The 23736-nt window shown below is 41.4% G+C and overlaps 1 protein-coding gene across 1 annotated transcript in view; it reads right to left on the reverse strand.

Moving 5' to 3' along the window:
• ptpn9a (protein tyrosine phosphatase non-receptor type 9a) overlaps window positions 1–14047 on the reverse strand; it is a 70857-nt gene extending 56810 nt beyond the window's left edge. Inside the window, exons 1-2 of the mRNA XM_048256485.1 lie at window positions 13355–14047; window positions 478–621 (exon numbers count right to left, since the gene is read on the reverse strand). Coding sequence (XP_048112442.1) covers window positions 478–621; window positions 13355–13387 — 177 coding nt within the window. The 5' untranslated portion in view covers window positions 13388–14047. The remainder of the gene's footprint in view (window positions 1–477; window positions 622–13354) is intronic.
• Window positions 14048–23736: the final 9689 nt, after the last annotated feature.

Raw genomic sequence — 23736 nt, forward strand, 5'->3', positions numbered from 1 at the left:
AGAGCAGGCGCTAACGGAACCAACGATGTACCTCATAAATTACCCTGCTGCCAGGACTTTTACGGGCTTTTCCCAAATCACGGAAGTAACGTTGATGCAGCAGTAGCTAGCAGGAGAGTAGAAGCCATCAAGAAGTGTTATTTAAATAAACTCCTGGTGTACTTACAAACATTCCAATGCCTTGTTTTATGAGTACAGAACATATTTGTACTACTGTAGAAGTTTGTTACCATTCCGGGCATCGCTGGTTCCGTTAGCGCCTACTCTAAGTTATTATCCTGACACTAACTTGTTCGGCCAAGGGAAAAAAGCTTCTGAGGGGGTGTTTAGCTCAAGGTCATGGTGCAAAGGACCCTAGGGTGAAATTACTCCGAACCATTGTTTTAACATATTCATTGTAACCATAATGTATTCATACTGAAATAAGCATATTAATACATTCATAAAAATCCCAAATTCATAGAAATAAACAAATACCCTGTAGCTGTGAAAAAGCTCTATGGCTCTGAAAACATCAAATTTTCGAGCCATGAGAAACTTGATGGCCACCTCCCAAGATAGAGGTGAAACACCATGCTGCGTGGTCCATTTATTGATCTCCTCAAGAAACTGCTTTGTAGCCTAAATAAAGGGACACAAATTTGTGCAGACTTTACAAAAAGTACATACATGTAGTGTACCATGCAATTGTATTTCAGAGGGTATTGATCTTTAAACTGCAACTGTAATTGAAGATTGCATATTAATTGAATAGTTTACAAAGATTATAACATTAAATTCAACTGCTAAGGCCTGACAAAAAAAATCCAATGTCTTTCATTTCTGCATCATTACGACAGCCTCTCTGAGGGAATTTCCAGGGATCAGGGATTTCCAATTTCTTTACAATTAAGCAAAATCTGCCTTTTTGTCTTTTAACCCAATCATTTCCACAGTGGAATTGAAAGGAGCTACTGTACATGCAAAATTACCATGATGTCAGAGATTAAGGAAATATGTTGAATTTCAATACTGCCTTCACTGACAACATACAGCCAGCGCAATTCAAGCTATGCTAAGGTGACCTCGAGAAACAGATCTGTGTGAAAAATGGCCGGAATTCTCCTTTAAAGGCTCTGTAACTCTAGTCATTTCTTACCGATTTCTCACCTTTGTTGTTGCATTTTTCTCTACAGGACTCCCCCCTACAGCTTTGGATTGCATATTTCACAACCGTCTCTTTTCGCTAGTTCTGCCATGATGAACATCTAAAAAATGAATCTATCGCTGTTGCTCTCTGTTGCTCGTTCTCGCTTCTCTCAAAACTTCCTGATTCAGACTTTGCCGGGACGCTAGTGCAGATCTTGCAAGGCTGGTTTTCCGCTAGGATCAGGGAAAGCCGCCATTTTTGCCACAACAGGTCATTTAACCATCACAATGATTTCTAAATTGATTTATTAAGTTGAAAATGTTGCATAGTTCCCACAACTACAGCTCATTAAAATGCTCCAGTTCTATCCAGGACCAAGAAAACAGAGCACATTCCTCCAATTCTTAGGTCCTTGCATTGGTTTTACAGTAGCCTTTACACTGAAGGCCTACATTTTACAGTGCTTCTATAGGCTATTTGCATGCGGCTTGTTTGTGAACCGGTGGAGCCAAGTGTGTTTGAACCTGAAGCTATTGTTAATGAAATTAGTGTCTACACAGACCCGATTGGATGTTGGACCTAGTCAATCAACACGTTGCGATAAAGGAGGATTTATGCGTGTCAAAATATTTATTATTGGGCAATCAGTGTAAGATATTCAGTGTCAGAGTGAAGATGTAAGAAGCAGAATATAACAGAAGATGCCGTTACAACAGTTTACACTCCACCGGAAAACAAAACGGCCACATTGAGAGCCCTTCGAGCAAGTAGCCCATTGGTCTATAAAACACTCAATGGTTTAGAGTTTTAGACTCTATGTATCCTTAATATGATTAAGGACACACATGCTGCCACAGGAAAACAAGGCACCTCAAGAAAGAATGCAGTCATCCTACAATTTCTCTCTGCCCTCTGATAAGAGGCTCAGGTCTCTCCACATGGGCAAAATGAGATACCGGGACAGTTTCTATTCAATGGCATAAAACTGTTCAATACTCACATTAAAGCAGCACTAAAGAAGAGTTGCTCACAGTCCCCTGACAGTTGAGAAGCGAAATTATCTGTTACCACTGTAGCCTACATAAAAGTGCTGTGAAATGTGTGCATTGCCAACATTATATCGTCAGAACTTATTAACATGGACGTAAATTACACATTCACGATCAGACATTTATTGTGGTTTGGCAGTCATCGTTTTTGCAAGCACTCAAATCAAAATAAGAACAATAACTAGCATGCTGACTGTTGAAGCCAGTAGGTTCAGAGCCCGTCTACGGAGAGCCTGGCCACTCCGTATTAATTCCCATTGTACCGAATTGTGGTTGCAGTTCCACCAGAGTTCCACTGGGGGCGATCGCCATGAGTGCAAAATTAATGGGAGACAATGGAGCTAGACGGCTAAATTAGTCTCTTTCCCCTGATTGTCGTTGAGAAATCTCAGATTTGATTGTAGTTTGTATAAGTTCAACATGGGATATAGGTCAAAAGTTGAATGAATGAGTACTTATGTCCTTTTGATTTCTTAGAGGTTGGGTCGTTGTTGCCCATAACACGCTAGCATGGTGCTAATGAATGACGTCATTGACACGTGTGAAAGGCTTTTTAGAACAATTAAGTGACTTTAAAAAATATAATAATCAACCAAGTGTATTTTCTTTGCCTCCCCTTTCAAATACAATATTCAAATTACTTGACAAAAAATGGTATCCCGAGAAAAGCGGATTTTGAGGGGTACAGCTCCATAGACCTCCATTCATTCTGCACTCGTGGACGAGCGCCCTCACGTGGAGCCAGAGAAGGAACTGCAACCAGTTCAGAAACTGGAAGTTTTCCCGAGTCCCTCCACTCTGCGGCCATATTTTTGAGCACAATCAGGCATCTATTTTGGGCAGAACTGCGTGTGCACAAGGCTTCACAAATCTTGACACACCAACCTTGCTCTATTATCATTTTTATATCGCGATATGCATCATTATCACAAGAGGCTTCAATATATTTCGCAATATGGATTTTAGGCCATATCGCCCATCCCTAATTCACATGTCAACTTTTGGCGGCTATGTGTAGACTGCCATTTTTGCGTTATCCTTATGAACTAACCGCATACATTTCTATGGGATATTCTGAGTGCTGTCTCCTCATTAGAAAGTCTCTGCTTATGCTGCGTTCTAGTACAGCGGCTAAGCACCGGAATCGATCAGTTTTTGCAGAAAGCATGAAACTTGGCAAAGTTAGGCTTATACTACTACCCCTAGTGATCAAAAACTGAAATGGACCCCAACACATAGCGCCCCCAGTGGCCGCCATCTTGAATTCAAATATGGCTACCATTCTTAATAGAATTGTTGATACAACTTCAAAATTTAAAAAGTATAAAGATAAAAAAAGATAGAGATAAGTATAAGTATTTAAGATAAGTATTTTAAGTTCTAACACTCAATTTTTAGGGTCAAGGAAGCTATTGACATGATTTCCAAACAAACTTGATGTTGAAATCCAATATGGCGGATACCAAATGTGAAAATATAGACCATCTCTATTAGAGATGCACCGATATGGAATTTTAGGGCTGATAACGATAACCGATATTTATTAGTTTGTTGTGGCCGATACCGATAACCGATAATATTACTTTTGAAAAGAAATTGTGAAAAGTGATTTGGGGAAAGCATTTAATAAGCATAATTTTATTGCAGTAATTTTACCTACCACTAAATGATAGGACAGAACTCATAATAGTCCTCAATAGTGCGGCAGTCAACAACATAACAGTAGCCTAGCCCTACAGTATGTGTCGCTCCTTTAAGTGAACCTGACGTCAGTGAATTGCGAATGAGTGGCTAGAGAGTATGAATCGTTTTAATTTAGGACTAAGCGCTCATAAACGGCTCAGCTGGGAATAAGCTACAGTATAGTGACTAAATCAGAGTTTGTGAGGGAAACTTATGTTTAGTTTCAACTGAATAAAGCTGCAACTCCTCAGACTGTATCTTATGTCCGTCTATACTCTGTTGCGCACAACCTGCTGCAGCAGAAATGAAAGGGGTTAGCCCCGAAGGTTTTAATAACTTATTATGATGACCTGTCTGGAACTGAAGCAGGAATGGTTAGCATATTTCTAGGTAGTAATACACAACCCAAGCTAACGTAATGCAAATATAATACTAAAACACAACTTAGAACTAGGCCTACTTATGTACTCGTCCCACTAACGAGTTTGCTTATTTGTTTCCCCAATCAGCGCGGTAAAGTGCAAACACACCAGCACAAGACGGCTCTAGATAGGGCTGAGCTCCGCTCTGGTAAGGTTAAATGGCGGATCATTCACGAGACGATTTTGAGATGCACAGATTCCCAAATGAACGCATATCCACAGATTTTGTTAGAGTGGTGAAATACATTGAAGTGGTGAAATCACACCGCTGACATTATATTGAGGAAAAAGTATAGCCAACCAAACTCAAGTAGCTCAGTGTAGCCAGACGGACCTTACGTAGGCCTAAATTAGGACTTTAAAAAATATCGGCGCAAATTATCGGCCAGAATTCTGTTATCGGACCAATAATAATATTTTAATTTTTTCACTTATCGGCCAATAATATATCGGCCGCAGATATATCGTGCATCCCTAATCTCTATTGTTATTCATGATAGAAATAACATTCAAAAACAATTTCAAAGTTTGAACAGTCATTTTATCACATGACAACCTTAATAATAAACGAGGCATCAAGTATAATCTGTAGATTCCAAGTGGGTTGGATAAGATTCCAATATGGCCACTGTGTAAGAAAATAAGCCAATTATTCTATATTTTGGTTAATTGAAGTAACTACCTACATCATCAATAAATTCTTATTCTACCTTCTTCTCTTTCTGAGCAAACCTTAACTCTTACTATACACTGCTCAAAAATATTATACACTTAAGGGGCAGCCGTGGCCTACTGGTTAGCGCTTCGCACTTGGAGGGTTGCCAGTTCGAACCCCGACCAGTAGGCACGGCTGAAGTGCCCTTGAGCAAGGCACCTAACCCCTCACTGCTCCCCGGCGAAATACAGCTGTTGCAGGCAGCTCACTGCGCCGGGATTAGTGTGTGCTTTACCTCACTGAGTGTTCACTCTGTGCTGAGTGTGTTTCACGGATTGGGATATGCAGAGACCAAATTTCCCTCATGGGATCAAAAGAGTATATATACTTATACTTAAAAAAATAACACATCAGATCTCAATGAGGAAAAAACATCACGCTGGATATCTACATTACATTTGGCTGACGCATTTTTAGCCAAAGCGACTTACAACCTGGTAAACAGTTTAACGCTTTTAAAACAATCTCTCAACAATTCTAGAACAATTTAAAACAATTCAAAAAGGTAGAGTACAATAGGGAAAAGTGCATCAGTGAGTGCTGTTTTTATATAGGTGGTAAGTGCTAGAATTAGCTAGTTGTAAGTAATGCTATGAGAGGAGATATTCTCTGAAGAGCTGGGTCTTCAGGAGTTTTTTGAAGATGGAGAGGGATGTCCCTCCTCTAGTAGGAACTGGTAGCGCGTTCTACCAACGAGGAACAACAGATGAAAAAAGTTTGGATTGACCTGAGCGTACCGGTGGCAGAGCTAGACAATGTTTGTCTGAAGAGCGCAACGGTCGGGGGGTAGCATATATGCCTGTATGAGGTTTAGCTGGAAGGACCAGCAGTTTGGTTTTTGAGAGGTTTAGCTGGAGGTGGTGTGTCTTCATCCATGTAGATATGTCTGAGAGGCAATCCGAGATCCGTGCCGAGACCAAGGGGTCATCAGGTGGAAAGAACAAATAAAGCTGTGTGTCATTTGCATAGCAGTGGTGGAATGGATAATCTGTCCCAAAGAAGTGGTGTGGATAGCAAAGAGAAGGGGGCCCAGAACCGAGCCCAGGGGGACCCCTATGGTGGGAAGCTAAGGTGCGGACAGCTGTCCAAGCCATAATACGTTAAACGAGCATCCTGTGAGGTAGGATTCAAACTGATATAGACTGGGTAATATGTTAGGAACAAATGGATGCCACTTTTTGGGAATGAAAATTATCAATCCACAGAGGACTGAATTCAAAGACCCCTGAAAATCTAAGTGGAAAAAATTACGCGGCAAGCTCGTCCATTTTGCTTGAATTTCAGCGCAGCAACTCATGGTGGTACTCAGTAGTTTGTATGGCCCCGACATGCTTGATGGCATCGGGCATGCTCCTAATGAAACGGTAGATGATGTCCTGGGGGATCTGCTCCCAGATGTGGACATAGCCATCACTGAGCTCCCTGAGAGTCGGTCGTGCAACCTGTTGGATGGACCAAAATATAATGTCCCAGCGTGTGTTCAATCGGATTTAAGTCAGGGGAGTGTGTCCAGCCATTGCTGTGCACCAGGAGGAACCCAGGGCCCACTGCACCAATACAGGGTCAGACAATGGGTCTGAAGTTTTCATCCTGATGCCTAAGAGAAGTGAGGGTGCAGTTGTCTTGCCCGTAGAGGTGTGTGTGCCCTTCCAAGGATATCCCTCCCCAGACCATCACTGACCCACCACCAAACCAGTCATGTTGAATGATGTTGCAGGCAGCATTACATTCTCCAAGACATTTTCAGACGTCACATGTGCTCAGGGTGAACCTGGTCTCATTTGTGAAAAGCACAGGGCGTCAATGGTGAAAATGCCCATTTTGTATTCTATGGCAAATGCCAATTGAGCTGCACGGTGCTGGGCAGTGAGCATAGGTCCTTCCAGAGGCCATCGGGCCCTCAGGCCACCTTCATGAAGTCTGACAGTGTGGTCAGAGACATTCACACCAGCGGCCTGGAGGAGGTCATTTTGTAGGGCTATGGCAGGGCTCCTACTGTTTGTTGTTGCACAAAGGAGCAGATACTGGTGCTGCTGCTGGGTTAAGGACCCTTTACCATCCTGCCCAGCTCTCCTAAAGCAACTGTCTCCTGGAATCACCTCTTGAGACTGCGCTGGGAGACACAGCAATCCTTCTGGCAATGGAACGCATTGGTGTGCCATTCTGGAGGAGTTGGACTACCTGTGCAACGTTTGTAGGCTCCAGGTACTGGCTGACCCTAGCCAAATGTGAAACTAGAGAAAAATCAGTCAAGGAGGATAAAGATGGAAAATGTATCATTTGCCACCACCTCTAAAACCATTCCTGTTTTTACCGACAAGTTTTTGGAGAAAGTGGTCTTCAAGCAAGTCTTGGACTTACTATATCAGAACAACCCCTATGCAGTCTGCTTTTCTGTCTGTGACCGAAGCATTGAGAGTAGCTAAGTATTCATCTAAGTTGCTAAGTCATCAGTATTCATTCTACTAGACTTATCTGCAGCCTTCGATACTGTTAATCATGACATTCTCCTTTCTACACTATCTGAACTGGGATGTCTAGGAAAGCCCTTGACTGGTTTAAATCCTACCTTAAAGGGCACATGACCTCACCACAGGTGTGCCTCAGGGATCAGTATTAGGGCCCCTACTTTACACACTTCCTTGGGTGAGACCATTCGCTCCCATGAATTTGATTATCACTACTATGCGGACGATACTCAACTTTACCTGTCTTGAGCTTTTGGTGTTTCCACCACAAAGCACACCCAAGGACTGGGCACTGAACGCACTAGCCAGTGTCCTAAAAGTGCTGATTCACTGACTAGCATGAGCCCTAATGGGTCAGGAGGGAGCTAAACTTATAAGGTATTACGCATTTAAATTAGCTTCATTGACAGGCATAATCATTTTATGGGATGCAAAATGTTAAACTACAATAAAACAAAATGGATCTTTTCAAACAATCACTATGAGCCTTAAAAGAAACTTTAGCATATGCCAATTGGCCCCCACCCACCTCAATTGGATTAGGCTGTAGGACAGTAGGATGTTTTGGACTGATTATGTACTAATTTATCTAACTCTGACTGGGTGTATGTACTAATTTATCTCAGTGTTTCCCCTAGAATTTTTTCCAGCAGCGGTGCTGTTGATTGTAGGAAGTGTCAGAATGTATGGCTACTTCCTTAAAATCCAACATGTCTGCCATTTTAATTATGCATGATTGTCTCATTATGTATTTCATAATGCTGAAAGATGGCTATAGACACGTCATATTATGTGTTAAAAGCAGCATAGCATTTTAAATGTAGAAAAAAGGGCATATTTTGGATGGCCGTATTTGAAGTCAAGATAGGGGCCACTAGAGGGCGCTATGTGTTGGGGTCCATTTCAATTTTTGATCACTAGGGGTATTACTATACCTGTACCAAGTTTCGTGCTTTCTGCAAAAACTGAACGATTCAGGAAAAAAATCTGGCCTTAGCCGCTGTGCTATTCCAGTTTTCTCCTAATTCGGAATGATGTCACATCCGAATTGTCTAGTCTGTGAAGGAAGCGTTCAATAAAGAATTGCATAGTAGCCTACTTGGTATACTGTACATTTTACATATCAGACAATAACACTTTTAGGAAGAATCCAAACTCATTCAGATAATTCCTCATTCGGATTCCGTGCACATGCCGGGAAATATGTCTGCTTGTACGCACTTTGTGAAAGTTTGAGGCAGATAACCTGATAGTCAGGTTCCTTATATTCAGATTTTTACCTTTGTGGGAAGTTTTTGGGGATTAGGTAAAATATAAATTTTTTACATTTTCGTTATTGTATAAGGAGTCAGAAAATCAATGTTTGCATTTGATCAGATGTCTATATGGCAGCCATATTGAAGTTTAAAAAATGGTCGCCATAAAATTTAAAATTGTAATATCTCGACTTCTGAATAAACTGGAATGTTGATTTTTACTGCTAAACCCACACTGTAAGGGTCAAGGAATCCAATGGTGCTACTTACACTTTACTAACCCTTCAGTGCATGAGTAGGTAAAAAATGACCCCATGTGGTTTGGTTGTTTTCTTGCAATATCTTTGTAATAAAAAGTTATATATGGGTCATTCCACGTCAGTTCAACCAGGGCCCACGCACTTAGGTCTCAATAAATTCTGAAAAAAATTACCAGGTGTACCTATGTTACCCAGTGGTTACCCAATTGACGTGGAATGACCCATATCACTCATGAAAACATTTAATATTTATTGTGGGAATTATTACAAAGACATGCACATTACAAAGTAGCTCCTGTTGATAGATTTTATTTGCAGTGATTTTTCGTGCAAGAGATCGCAATGCACATGCTTTAGCTACAGGACACTACACTGCCAAAAAGAAGCACAGAAACCGCTGAGCCTGACCCCTCAACATCTGGTTCTTCATTGCCATTCACACGATCCCACACAAATCCACTGGTTAAGAAAGAGTGCTTCTTCTGCAAAAAGGACACAGGAGTATGGCCACAGGCAGCCATTGCTCTGCAGAATCCACAGCTGGATCCTCTGCAAAATGGATACTTCAAACACTCGGATGGCATGCTCAAACCAGTGACCACAGAGGTCCTCCCAGCCCCAAAGGCCATCCTTGAGTTGGTTCAATGCAAGTGTAAATCTCGCTCTAACATCAACACAACATGTGATGAAGACAATGGAGCGACTGGTCTTGTGTATACTCAGACCCCAGGTACGCCATGCACTAGACCCGCTACAGTTTGCATACCAGGAGAAAGTGGGCGTGGACGATGCCATCACATATCTCCTACACAGGACACATTCTCACCTAGACAAGGGGAAAAGTGCTGTGAGAATCATGTTCTCTGATTTCTCAAGTGCTTTTAACACCATCCAACCCCTCAGACTGAGAGACAAGCTCTTGCAGATGGGTGTGGACGCTCACATGGTATCCTGGATTCAGAGGCGGACAGAGTACACAGCTTCATTACTTGAGTAAAAGTACAGATACCCTTTGGTAAATTTTACTCAAGTACAAGTAAAAGTACAACAGTCAGATGTCTACTTAAGTAAAAGTACTAAAGTACTTGTTTTTAAAAGTACTTGAGTATCAAGAGTAGCCTACATTTTCTAAATACTGCATTACTACTGCCACAGTGCTTACATTTATGTACAGAAACGTCCTGAAAAATTTTAATTTTAATACCTTTGAGAATCTAAAAGGAATTGAAAGTAAAATAAAGTCATTTTCATCTTTTTACCATGTTGCCAGGGATGGGCAGTATTTCTAATACATGTATTTAAAATACGTATTTCAAATAGAAAATACTATTTTGTAATTGAAACACTTGAAGCGAAAACTATCATGAAATTGTTCAGAAAATTGAAATAGTCTGGCGAGGTGAGGCCACGGGTTGGCACATTCCCGGGATGGACCTGCTGCGTCTTCATACATTGTTTCGTCCATGGTTTCGTTATCTAAATCTGAACATGGAGTTGACTTTGGCGGAAAGCTGAAGGTGATTGCTGATGGGCTATCCCAATCAGTGGTGCCTGCACAATCCAATCACGTTTGAGAGGGAAAAAACAAATTGAGGATTTCCGAGATTCCGTAAAGAGTACAATATTTGCCTCTCAAATGTACTTGAGTAAAGTCATGAGTACTCCCCAAAAATGATACTCGAGTAAAGTACAGATCCCTCAAAATTGTACTCAAGTACTGTACTCAAATAAATGTACTCCATTACTGTCCGGCTCTGCCTGGATTACAGATTACCTAACCAAGCGGCCACAGTTCGTCAGACTGAAGAACTGTCTCTCTGACACTGATCAGCAGCACCGGAGCTCCACATGGGAACTGTGCTCTCGCCAGTCCTGTTCACCCTGTACACATCTGACTTCTGCTACAACAATGAGTCATGCCACATGCAGAAGTTCTCTGATGATACTGCAATTGTGGGGTGTATCTGGGACGAGCAAGAGGAGGAGTACAGGAGCCTGGTGGAGTACTTGTGCAAGGGTGCAAACTCAACCACCTTCAACTCAACACTTCAAAGACCAAGGAGATGGTGGTGGATTTCCGCAGGTCAAAGCCCGCTCTACTACCAGTCTCCATTGATGGGGTCAATGTGGAGGTGGTAAACACCTACAAGTATCTGGGCTTACACCTGGACAATAAACTGGACTGTTCAGCCAATACTGAAGCACTCTACAAGAAAGGGCAGAGCAGGCTGTACTTCCTGAGGAGGCTGCGGTCCTTCAATGTCTGCCGTAAGCTCCTCAGGATGTTTTACCAGTCTGTTGTTGCCAGCGTCCTCTTTTATGCTGTGGTATGCTGGGGAGGAAGCACAAAGAAGAAGGATGCTGGGCGACTAGATAGGCTGGTAAGGAAAGCTGGTCCTGTTGTGGGAGCCGAACTGGAGTGCATCACTTCAATATCAGACAAAAGGACCCTGAACAAACTGATCAACATCTTGGGCAATGAATGTCATCCACTCCACAGCACTATTACAAAGCAGAAGAGCTTGATCAGCTGGAGACTTCGCTCACTGTCATGCACAACTGACAGACTGAGGAAGTCATTTGTCCCCAGGGCCATTGAACTGTTCAATGCTTCACTTAAGGGCAGAGGAGAGATGGACTTCTCTGCATAGTCTGTCTGTCTCTTCACCTTCTCCATGTTTGTGTACGTACTGTCCACTAGCCTACTGTTTTACTGCCACACTGTTTACATGCAATATTAGCACATATGCACAACCCCTCCCTCAGCCTGGACTGTGGCCGTACTTGATGCTTAATACCTTATACTTAATACTTCACCAATGGCTGTAACCCTATTACCTCAACCTACTCTTGCACTAATATATTTTTTTATATTACCTTGTCTACATTATACATTATTCTCTTATATGTCCATATTTATTTTATGCTGGTCTCTAGACTTTATTCTTGCACTGTTGGACTTACTTATTTGCACCATCACCATGACACGGACTCTCATAGAGCACCTTACAATGCACACTGAATTGCAGGCTCAGTCCCTCCCCTGTCATGCTTGATCATCCTTAAGCACACTCTGTGGATATTTGATTTAGTTTATATAGTTTAGTATTTTAGTATCATGTTTATCTTCTACTGTCTCTATTGTACAGTGGAGTTTTTTTTATATGTATATTACTTTTTCTGCTGTAAGTGCTGTTTCTGCTGTATTTAAGTGACCCTAAAAATACAGGTTTAGCAGTTAAAATCAACATTTTAGCTTATTCAGAAGCCGAGATATTACAAACAAAATTTTTACGGCAGCCATTTTTAAAAAAAATCAATATGGCAGCCACATAAACATCTGGGCAAATGCAAACATTGATTTTCTGACTCCTTTTACAATAACCTTTCCAAAAATGTATAGTTTACATAATCCCCAAAAACTTCCCACAAAAACACATAGTTCACCTGACTATGAGCTGGAGAGGACGGACATTCATACACTTTGTTTTTGAAAGTCAGCCATAGGTAGCACCATAGACAGTGGGTAGCACTTAAATGCTTATGTCCTATGGCCAGAATCTGTCTCTACTCTCTACCCAGCATTGGGCTGATCCTAATTACCACAGTGCCCAATCAAGCAACTTATCTATTGGACCCATGTGTAGGACCAACCCATTTGGCACCGTTGGTCCAATGGGTTAAAGACAACCTAAGTTGGGAAGTGTATCAGCTACTCGCATCCTAACGTTATTTCAGCGGATATCATCCGCTGCGATATTGAGACTGATTTTACCAGTTACGAGAATAAAATCATCAGCTTTAGGTTCGCATTTGAAAGAAATAGCAATAACGTTAACAGATACATACATGATGGCGTCTAACCTACAAGTTAACGTCAGTTTTTATGGGGCCCCAAGCTATATCGTTAAGTCAACGTTACCTTTGTAAGCTAAGGCTAGCTTGATAATATTACCATAAATCCAGCCAAGCAGGCATTTTCAATCATGGCAAAATCTCGAAACGTCACGTAGCGCTACACATTATAGGAAGGTAACGTTAGCATTCCCTAAATTATAATCGATCATCGCACGGCTAGCTGTTACAGCAAACTGGTTTAGATTGCTGCTAACGTTAGACTAGGACACTAGACTAGTATACTCTAACGTATCCAAATCCCTCCTGTGGAACATGAAAATATTTACGGGAAACCACTGTGACAAAATATAAAAAAGACATCAACAAGCTAGCTTCTATGTGAATAGCAGCTATAATCGGAACAGATTTTAAACGGAATCGGTTAACTAAATGGTAACCCAGTAATAGATTAACCCAACGTTAAATACAATAATATTAGCTAACCATTTAGACATGCTAACATTAACCAACTTACCTGTTCTTCTTCTGCCGTTAAAATCGTTGCCATCCTTCACTTTGGTAGTGTCAGCTAACGTTAACGTTGCAATCTTGCCTAACGTTACTTCTTACAGAAAGCTGTGAATGTCTTTCCTAGCAAACATCTACCCCTAAGGTTAAGTTTACTTTCTCTTATGCCAAATCTGCTGGCATGACATAACCCGGATAACATGTCAAAATAGTTATCTATGAGGCCTGACAGCGGTTCGTTCGATGTAGCTAATGTTACGTTGTTCACAGATTTATCAATCGTTTCCACACAGACGTAAAGATGGTCCCTTTAGGTTAAATGTGACTGATGTCTCACAGTAACAGTCGCGTAATCAAACGTCGCAGTTAAATTACCCTACAACCAACCCATTTTCGTGTTAACGTTAGTTGCAAACCATCGGCTACATCCGTCTTGAAATCTGCTTAACAGTGGAGGTTTAATGTAGGAAACGAGCACTTCTTTTTTTCTCCTTTCCTGTTTTTCAAAGTTTGTAGGCCTACGTTAAAGACGGACAGGCCATGCATCAGAAAATAGCTTTTCGTGCTTGTGCCATTTTCATTCGACCTCGACTAAACTTATAGTTTTAGTTTCCCAACTTAAATTTCATGGTCGCCCCTCACATGGGGGCTTGCTGCCTGGCGAGACCAGCTTCCTGCGATGCAGAGAGAGAGGGAGGAGTAACAGGAGTAACCGGAGAGGATTCCCACTTATCATTCATTTCCTTTCAATGCTCCCTTAAGGAAAAGAGGAAGTGCTGCAATGATGAAATGTAAATAGGCTAATGGAAAAAAACGCAAGGGAACTAGACCAGACAAGGATAGATTCAATGGGGTGGAGGTTGTTTTTTCTTTTTTAGATCTAGATTCATTTACATATATATATATATATATAGCCTATATATATATATATATATAGCCTATATATATATATATACCAGAGTAAAAGTTAACAATGCGGTAGAGCAATCGTATTTATACATATATAGCAAAAATAAGATTGCTCTACCGCATTGTTGACTTTTACTCGATTTTATTCAGAGCGAACAACGCGTTTCGCATACAGTGATCCTCAGGTTCGCTATAGTGAGATTGTAGGGTCCAAGCTTTACTACCCCTCCTGCAATTAAGCTGGCCTTGATCGGGTGGACCAGGACCACTGGGAGTCCGGGACATGCTGTTTTAGCCAGCCAAAAATGCTTGTATAAGTATATATACGTTTTTGATCCCGTGAGGGAAATTTGGTCTCTGCATTTAACCCAATCAGTGAATTAGTGAAATTCACAAACAGCACACAGTGAACACACAGTGAGGTGAAGCACACACTAATCCCGGCGCAGTGAGCTGCCTGCTACAACTCGGGGAGCAGTGAGGGGTTAGGTGCCTTGCTCAAGGGCACTTCAGCCGCAGCCCACTGGTCAGGGCTCGAACCAGCAACTCTCCGGTTACAAGTCCAGAGTGCTAACCAGTGGGCCACGGCTGCCCCACACACTGGCTTGTGTGGCCAGTCTCTCAAGTTGATCATGCAGAGATAGATAGATAGATAGATAGATACTTTATTGATCCCCAGGGGAAATTCAAGAATGAGGGCTCTTTGGTCATTTGCTAGTTTATTGATAGAATGAACTAGCTGGAGCAGAGTCATGTAGAAAGAGAGTTGCACCACTATGACTTCAGTGTAACAGTGGCTCATGAAGCTGCTCAAGTTTGTGCATCTAGGCATATGGCCCGTCATGATGAAATGAGAAAATCAGAAATCTTGATTGTTATTATACAAAAATAGTACAATGGAGGGAAGCAAATTTATTTTGAGAAAAAGGAAAATCTTATAAATAAATAAATAATTTTTAACAAAACCACTTCTCTCACAATTATTTGCAGCCCTGCTTGTAATACCTTCTTAAGCCTTCCTACAGAGCAGAGCAGACGGATGGTGAGCAGCTGGTGGAGAGTGTAGTCGAGGCTACATGAAAACAAGACCTCAGGCTACATTTACACGTGGCCGGCTATTTTCATAAACGGAGATTTCACCCTCTCCGTTTTCAAAAATAACATTGTGCACACCTGTCAGTTTTCAGAAAAGTTTTCGTTTACACCAACCCATATATGCCGTCAAGAGCATGCCAAATCTGTAGGTGGCAGTGTAACAAGAAGCTCAAGCCCATGTTAGCCAATCAGAATCCCGAAAATAGCAACAACAGCAACAAATCACTTCCTCTTTCTCTTTTAAACTGTATTTGCAATTGCAAACTGATGAAAAGAGTTTGCACCAACATAAATGCGACTGCTACTCTGAATGCATCCATGATCACCATATAGCCAAAAGAAAATGCAGGCTAAACATAGGTTGCACTTTTGGCGCAGATTTAAGTTCTGGCGCATAGGCCTACCTGAAGTTGGCTGCCTAAACCTTCGTTTTTGTCAGTTTGCAAACGTGCAACCAAAGTTCCAAAATCTCCACTCTGGCCGGAGTTTTTAGAAAGAATCGTTTTCAGAGGCAAATTCTCAGTTTTCAGTGTAAACGAAGTGCACAAACGAAGGGAAATGTCTCAGTTTTTCAAAATAACCATGTACGTGTAAACGGGGCAGGTATGTGTGACATGCCATGCTGACAATGATAATTATGATGACAAATTAATTGTGATAAGATAATATAGGCTCATGGTATGGTAATTATAGCATAAAGTAGGCCTAAGACCGTCATCCACAGCTGTGATCACACTAACAAATAGCACAACATAAGTTTGCTATGTGAATGATTTGCAAACCCGAACAGCAAACGAGAGTCAAATCGACATTAACTGTTGGTCAGATTGATCAGTTTCCGACAGACGTCAAAATTCAACAGTGAATCGACGACATGAGTGGTAGTAGAGCGTCAAAAGGGTTGTATCTCGGAAGGATTCCAGAAGGCTAAAAGAATGTAGACTGACGGACATGTACTGTAGATTAGGCTACAAAACCTCAAGTCATTATCATGCATAAGGCTACTGAAGACATCAAAGCAAAAGAGTTCATGTAGCTCTACTGTTCCAAAATGTACCAGCAATGTAGGTAGTACATAGCCTACAGTTATAACATATTTCCAGCAACAGGATTTTGTTTATTTTGTGTTGTTTCTGTTGCCCTATAGTGGTAACTGGATAGGCATATGGTATAAATTACAGTAAGGCCTACCACAACCTGTGGATAATTTAGCTCTTTGCAAATGCAGTAATTGTTTGGTGCTGCTATTAGATTAAATTCAACTTTATTGTCATTGTGCAGAGTACGAGTACAAAGACAACGAAATGCAGTTTGTGTCTAACCAGAAGTGCAAAAGAGCAGAAAAGTGCAATGTGATATACAAAGAAAGAAAGAAAAGAAATATAATGCAGTGTAGACAGTAGTATGCAGTTGGTTTACAGAAGGTGGTTTAGAGTAATATAAATATGTGCAGTGTATTAGCAGTTACCTATGAGAGCAGAACAAAAATGGCTATGTAATATGAACAATGTATGAACAACATGTACAGATATGTGCAATGTAGTAGCAGTAACAATATAATAGCAGTAACAATAATATAGATATATGCAGTGTACCAGTATTAACAAAATATATTATGAGAAAAACAGAAGAAGTATGGATATTCTGTATAAACCACATATATGTACAGTATGTACAGCTATGTGCAGTGTGGTAACAGTACCACTGTAGTACAGAAACAGTAACATTATGAAATCAATTGAGCATTGTATCTAGTTTAAATGTATTGAATAGTTTGAAAATGATACTTTGAGTTCTAGCAGAGACTCCTTCAGAATTGCTTGTAGGCCTACAGTATTTATAATTGGATATGGAGATAATGTGCTTTATGGCTACCTTTGATCACCAGTGAGTCAGAGAGATAGTAAGTGAGGCCAACATTTGTCCACTTTCAGTGCTCCACGACACTTAGTTCAAAAGATACACATATTTAAGAGTAATGCAAGGATTTTGTATTAGGTGTACCGGGCCAATTTGAGGGCCGCTTTGGACATTATGAAATCTCTCCAGATCGTCCAGATTCCTAGGTTATCACTTGAGCATCTTCCTCTTGACCCCACTACTAAACTCTATGGAATTTAGAAAAAGGGGACGGAGGTGGCAATGGCTGATCTGTGTTTTGGTTCATTGATGGTTATCTTTGGTTATCTCGAAGTTCATGATACCATGCACCTTAACAGGGATCCCAACCCCACAATATTACAGCCCCGCCACCAACTCTCATTAGGCATGGGGTTCTTTTCAGTATAGTCTAATCCCACATTGTTTCTTGCCAAAGAGCTGCATTTTCATTTCATCAGACAATAGACCATGATTCCAGACAAAATATCTGTAACTCCTGCCATTTATGTACCGTATTTTCCGGACTATAAGTCGCTCCGGAGTATAAGTCGCATCAGTCAAAAAATGCATCATGAAGAGGAAAAACATATATAAGTAGACTATAAGTTACATTTATTTAGAAATTGATTTCACAAAATCCAAGACCAAGAACAGACAGACTATATGTAACTGGACACATAGAGGCCAAAAAGATTAAGAATTCTACCGGGAATGTTAATGAAGACGAAGGAGTGAACGGCAGCAAGCTGAGGCGAGCTGGGCATAACAAAGGTGGGAGGGTCTAATTGTAAAACAATTTAAAAGATTCACTGAATCACATAGTGAAATTTGCTGACGACACAACTCTGGTGGGTCTCATCACCAAGGGCGACGAGACCCAATACAGGTTGGAGGTCGACCATCTGACCACGTGGTGCAGGGACAATAACCTCCTGCTGAACGTCAGCAAGACCAAAGAGATTGTTGTTGACTTCCGGAGAGGTCACCTGCCACTGACCATCGACGGTGCTGTGGTGGAGAGAGCGAGCAGCACCAAATTCCTGGGGGTGCACATCAGTGAAGACCTCTCCTGGACCACCAACACTGCATCACTGGCTTAAGAGAGCTCAGCGCCGCCTGTACTTCCTCGCGGAAACTCAGGCGAGCAAGTGCTCCACCAGCCATCATGACCACATTCTACCGAGGCACCATTGAGAGCATCCTCTCCAGCTGTATCGCTGTGTGGGGGCGGAAGCTGCACTGAATACAACAGGAAAGCCCTGCAGCGCATAGTGAACACAGCTGGAAGGATTATTGGTGCTTCACCCCCCCCTGAAGGACATTTACACCACCCACCTCACCCGCAAGAGGCTTACCAAAATTGCGAGTGATGCAAGTCACCCCACCACAATCTGTTTGATCTACTGCCCTCTGGGAAGAGGTACAGAAGCCTCCGCGCCCCCCGCACTACCAGACTCACCAACAGCTTCATACACCAAGCTGTAAGGATGCTGAACTCTCTCCCTCCTCTCCCCCCTCCACCCTCAGCTACATAACATCCTGGACATTGGACCCACAATGGCCGCCTGCACTACTCCACTTGCACACTTGCACACTTGCACACTTGTACACTTTACAACTTGGTGTTGTTGTCCTGAAAACACAACACTTCTGCTGCTCTTACATAACTTGCACCACTATGCCACTTTCTTTCTTACTTAGGTCAAACAGAACTACCCAAGCCTTTTATTGGCCTGACTTTGCACTAGTATTTTATTGACTGTCTATGCACAATTTCAACCAAATTTTGCTGCTCTTATTTTTTCATTATTATATGTGCCCTCTTATTTACTTATTTACTTACTTTTTTGTTTACTTGAATGTTATGTTTGTCTGTGGACCTAAATTGGTAAAATATGTCTTGTCTTCACCGTGGGATAGTGAGAAACGTAATTTCGATCTCTTTGTATGTCTGGAACATGTGAAGAAATTGACAATAAAGCTGACTTTGACTTTGACTTTGACTTTGAACAAAAATGCTGATGTGGTACATGAAAATGTAGCTAGAAATGTGGAGAATGCAATGCAGTCAAGCATTTTGGGCAAGCACGCCAGTGGCAAGGGGGACGCGGAGGATACGTGTGGGGTCCTAAACAAGCTGAGAATTTAGCGGTGTTACTTCTGCCTGTCGCAAACGTGAGGAGTTCTTCAATGAATCCAGCAAAAAACAAAAATGCATCAAATTTTATTGTCAGAAGGCAAATGTTGTAAGTTCACATACACAGTGGAGAGTGCATGTTGATTTGGTTTATACCAGACAATTTAAGTAGACCTAACTATTTGATCACGTATGCTTGGATATAGAACTTTTGTTCATTCATGGCTTCATAAAATATCAACATCCCATGTTGCTTATAGAGTATTCTACCATTGGCGCAAGCAGTGTAAAATAAATCTAAAAAAACAAAACAAAAGTAGAATTGCATAATCTTAAAAGCTGAGACCTCCCACATAGCAAGAAGCTGGTCTGAGGGCAGATCTGGCGTTAGTATAAGTATAAGTATATATACTCTTTTGATCCCATGAGGGAAATTTGGTCTCTGCATTTATCCCAATCCATGAATTAGTGAAACACACACAGCGTACACACAGTGAGGTGAAGCACACACTAATCCCGGCGCAGTGAGCTGCCTGCATCAACAGCGGCGCTGGGGGAGCAGTGAGGGGTTAGGTGCCTTGCTCAAGGGCACTTCAGCCGTGCCTACTGGTCGGGGTTTGAACCGGCAACCCTCCGGTTACAGGTCCGAAGTGGTAACCAGTAGTCCACGGCTGCCCCGTTGTGCTCATCTCACAGTTTTGACAATTTAACATTTTTAAGTTTAAGTTTAAAATATGATGGTCGAAAGTGGGCCAGAGGTGGCGATCCGATATCTGGAAGTCTGATCTCACTATGGGTTTGTGTTCACAATTTGGTCCCCCTCACTTTGAAAATATCTCCTGCGCCCCTGATTTTAGGCTATGTGGAGGCTCAGGCAGCAGAGCAAACAACAGAGCAGAGGCTACCTCTGAGAACGAGAGAGAAAAAGATACGCGTTTTAAAAGAACATGCAGATGAAGGAGTGAATGGCTGCAAGCTGAGGCGAGCCAGACGATAACGAAGGCTGCCAATGAGGGCCCGACGGTAATTGTAAAGCAATTTACAAAAGATTCACTGAGCAAAAATGCTGATGTGGTACATGAAAATTTAGCTAAAATGTGGAGAATAAATGATATGGAGGCACACGCCGGCAGCAGAGCAAATAGTATAAATAAAATAAAAAATAAAAAAGAGCGAGAGTGAAAAAAGATGAGCGGTGTAAAGAATGTGCGAACTTTCAACGACCATACTAAGGAAGCTACCCTTATTTTAGAGACTGTTCACATGCTTTTCTTAACCAGTACGGACATTTAATCTGGAAAGCGAAGTTATTCAACTACCACACAGAATAGGGTGACTAGACATCCCGGTTTAACCGGGACAGTCCAGATTTTGAGTTGTGTGTCCCGGTTTACGCAACCACTATTAACCACTTATTATAGCCCGATCATTAACTAAACTCATGTAGAAAGGCTATAGTCTAAATGATTTCAATAATTTGTGTGTGTGCACGCTTGTGTCAGTCAATTGTAATAGTCTGCATAATCTTTGCAGCATAATAATTATTTGCATAATAATTGTTGCAATGCCTCGTCATATCTGCCTTGTTTTAATGGTTAGGACAATGCTGAAGAGAAAGTCATTCTCAAAATAACCTATGGCTGAGTTTTGTTTTCAAATGTTTTCGTGCATGTCTGGATAACGGGTGAGGAATGTTTAAGACAGACTATCATAAATCCTCAAATTATGGCCGGGGTCTTTTAGTTACTTAGGCTGCGCAAAGCACAGGCCTTTATTTGGGGCAGGCTTGTATTCGAGGCAGGCCTTTATTTCTTACGTGCGTTTTACTGTGAGACATGCGTTTCGTTTGGAGCGGAATATCGGTAGGCTATCAAAAGCAAAATATCGGTTTGTTTGGGATTTAATTTACTTTTGAACTGTTTAATTGCTAAATGTTGGGACTGATGGGCACTGAAATCTGGGAGGTACTGAATTTGATGGTTCACTATTAAGTTTCATGTAGTTGAAAGAGTGGCGGGATTTCCACCGGCTGTTTATCGCTAGACAAGGCATCCGCTTTCATTCATTCATTGAACGTGTGCATTGCGTAGGCCTACGGTAGCCTAAATTGAGTTTTTTTTTTTAATTATGCATGATTTACTTTTTTATTAAATTCTTAGGCTGGAATACCATGCGGCAACAATTGTGTTTAAATATAGGCTGCTCCAGCCTCTGGCAAGCTCAGAAGGGGGCGGCAAGCGACTGCAAGCTTGAGAGCGACGTGTTGGAGACCCAGTGTAAGACAACGATTTTCATTGGCAACAATATTAAACCAACCAACAATACAAAATATGAAGAAGGGCTCTTTTATTTCATTGAGTTAAATTGAAACAATGTAGGCCTAGGCAATTATTACCTAACCTGGCAATAGCCAGATGAATTTCGCTCCGCCTAGCTCCACTCATCCATCTGGAACCGATCCATTGAAGTGTTGCTTCAGAAGGCTGGGCCTAATCAAAAAATGCTTGCATATGATTGAATAAGCCACTTGTCCGTCATCTATTGACGTGCTACTTCAACCACTCACATCGAAGCCAACCCGTGACGCTAATAACAGACTCACAGTCGCTTCTACGCTATGTCACATCTATGAAACTCCCGCCCTGCGTCCTGATTGGCTAAACCATAAAGTTGGTTGGAGAAATCAAGCTAGGCGGAGCTAAGCGGAACGACATTCATCTGGCTAGGGTCAGGTTAATTATTACCCTGGCTTGTAGGCTATTTGGGGGCTGGCCTTTCTGACCGAATCTGAGGCCCAGCTATAAATAGGATCCCGGCCATAATTTGAGGATTTACGGTAGGCCTATACATGCGTGTTTTAGGCATAGTGCAATCCCCAATCTCTGACTGAAAGTGCGCAGAACTTGTGCATTTACATAACAATATTTAACACCCCCAAACCCCCTCTAACTTTTGGGCTTAAGTACGAAAAAATGTCTGACCTGTCCCAAGTTCACCAAGCTCACGATCTCATTCCACAAGCCTAGAGCGCCCTTTCGCGGCTGTAGACGGTAATGTTTCATGTAGGGTTCATGTCAATTCATACTGACTAACATCTAAAAACATATTAAATTATATATATTTTGATATACAAGTCGCACCTGACTATATGTCACAGGACCAGCCAAATATGAAAAAAGTAGTTTTAGTAATCCGGAAAATACAGTAATAAATTCACATTTATTGTTCTTGTTTGCTATTTCAATTATTGTTGTTGTTGTTGTATGTTTGTAAACTTAGGGCATTGCTGTAAAAGAGCTTACTCAGTCAATTTTCTGAGTGACAACATTCTTTTTACTGTTTACTGCTGGCTTTGCAGTTGCGTTTCTGGCTCTTGCGTTCTTTTTGCTGGCAGTTTTGGCACAAATTTCACATGTGGAATATAATACGAAGTTCAGTAAAACAATGCATTTCCTTGTATCCTCCTGACCAATACATCATCCTGTTTACTGTTACTAACTAGCCTCTCTGACACCATACTCAAAACAAAAGGGTTATGCAAAAATGATAATGCACTTCAAAATAATAATAAAAAAGGTGTTTAGCCTTTTTGGTCATACTGCTCAGCATGGTTTATCTCTTGTCATTTCTCTGTATAGAGTTATTGTGGGACTTCAGCAGGACTGCAGGCACAGAAGATCAAGTACATGGGATTAGATGCAGCTGCACAGCTACAGTACTCTTCAAGGAAATCTCTTGTCCTAGCGCTTCTCTGATGTGCTGATGTGCACTTGCCATGCTCTTCCCTCCTCTACCTCCATCCTCTCCTCTACCTCCTCCTACCACACTTTGATTAGTACTTATAATGTAGGCAGTAGGCACTCCTACCTTCTAGTACTACTGACAGATACAATGGTAATTCCTAATGGTCTCATCTGCACTATCTTAAATGTTATTCTATATATTCTGCCCAGGTGTGAGCGTGATTTTTGACTGCACAATTCTTGAGGCAGAAGACTGAGCAAACACAAGCCATTACCCAACTTAGGATCCTAATTGGTTTATTGTTTGATTCATTTATTTTTGTTTGAATTTGAAAAAGTATTGTTTGAACATATTGGCACAAATTAATCTCCATATATTTGATGGCTCTGGTTAGAAGCTCTCATTTGCACTTTTTTTAAACTATTTACTTCTCTTTTACCCTATATATTAAAATGTATTTAGCCCTTTGCTGTAAAATAGTGTGCCATAACAGTTGCCATAGTGGCACACAGACCTCGGAAAGGCAGGGAATGAACTGCAAATAGCCTTTTGTAGGTTTGGGCATATCCAGGATCACTCTGACCTCATCAGGGTAAGCCTTGAGGCCATCTGCAGATACAGTA

The sequence above is a fragment of the Alosa alosa genome, chromosome 11 (assembly GCF_017589495.1).
Source record: "Alosa alosa isolate M-15738 ecotype Scorff River chromosome 11, AALO_Geno_1.1, whole genome shotgun sequence".
Lineage (NCBI taxonomy): Eukaryota > Metazoa > Chordata > Actinopteri > Clupeiformes > Clupeidae > Alosa > Alosa alosa.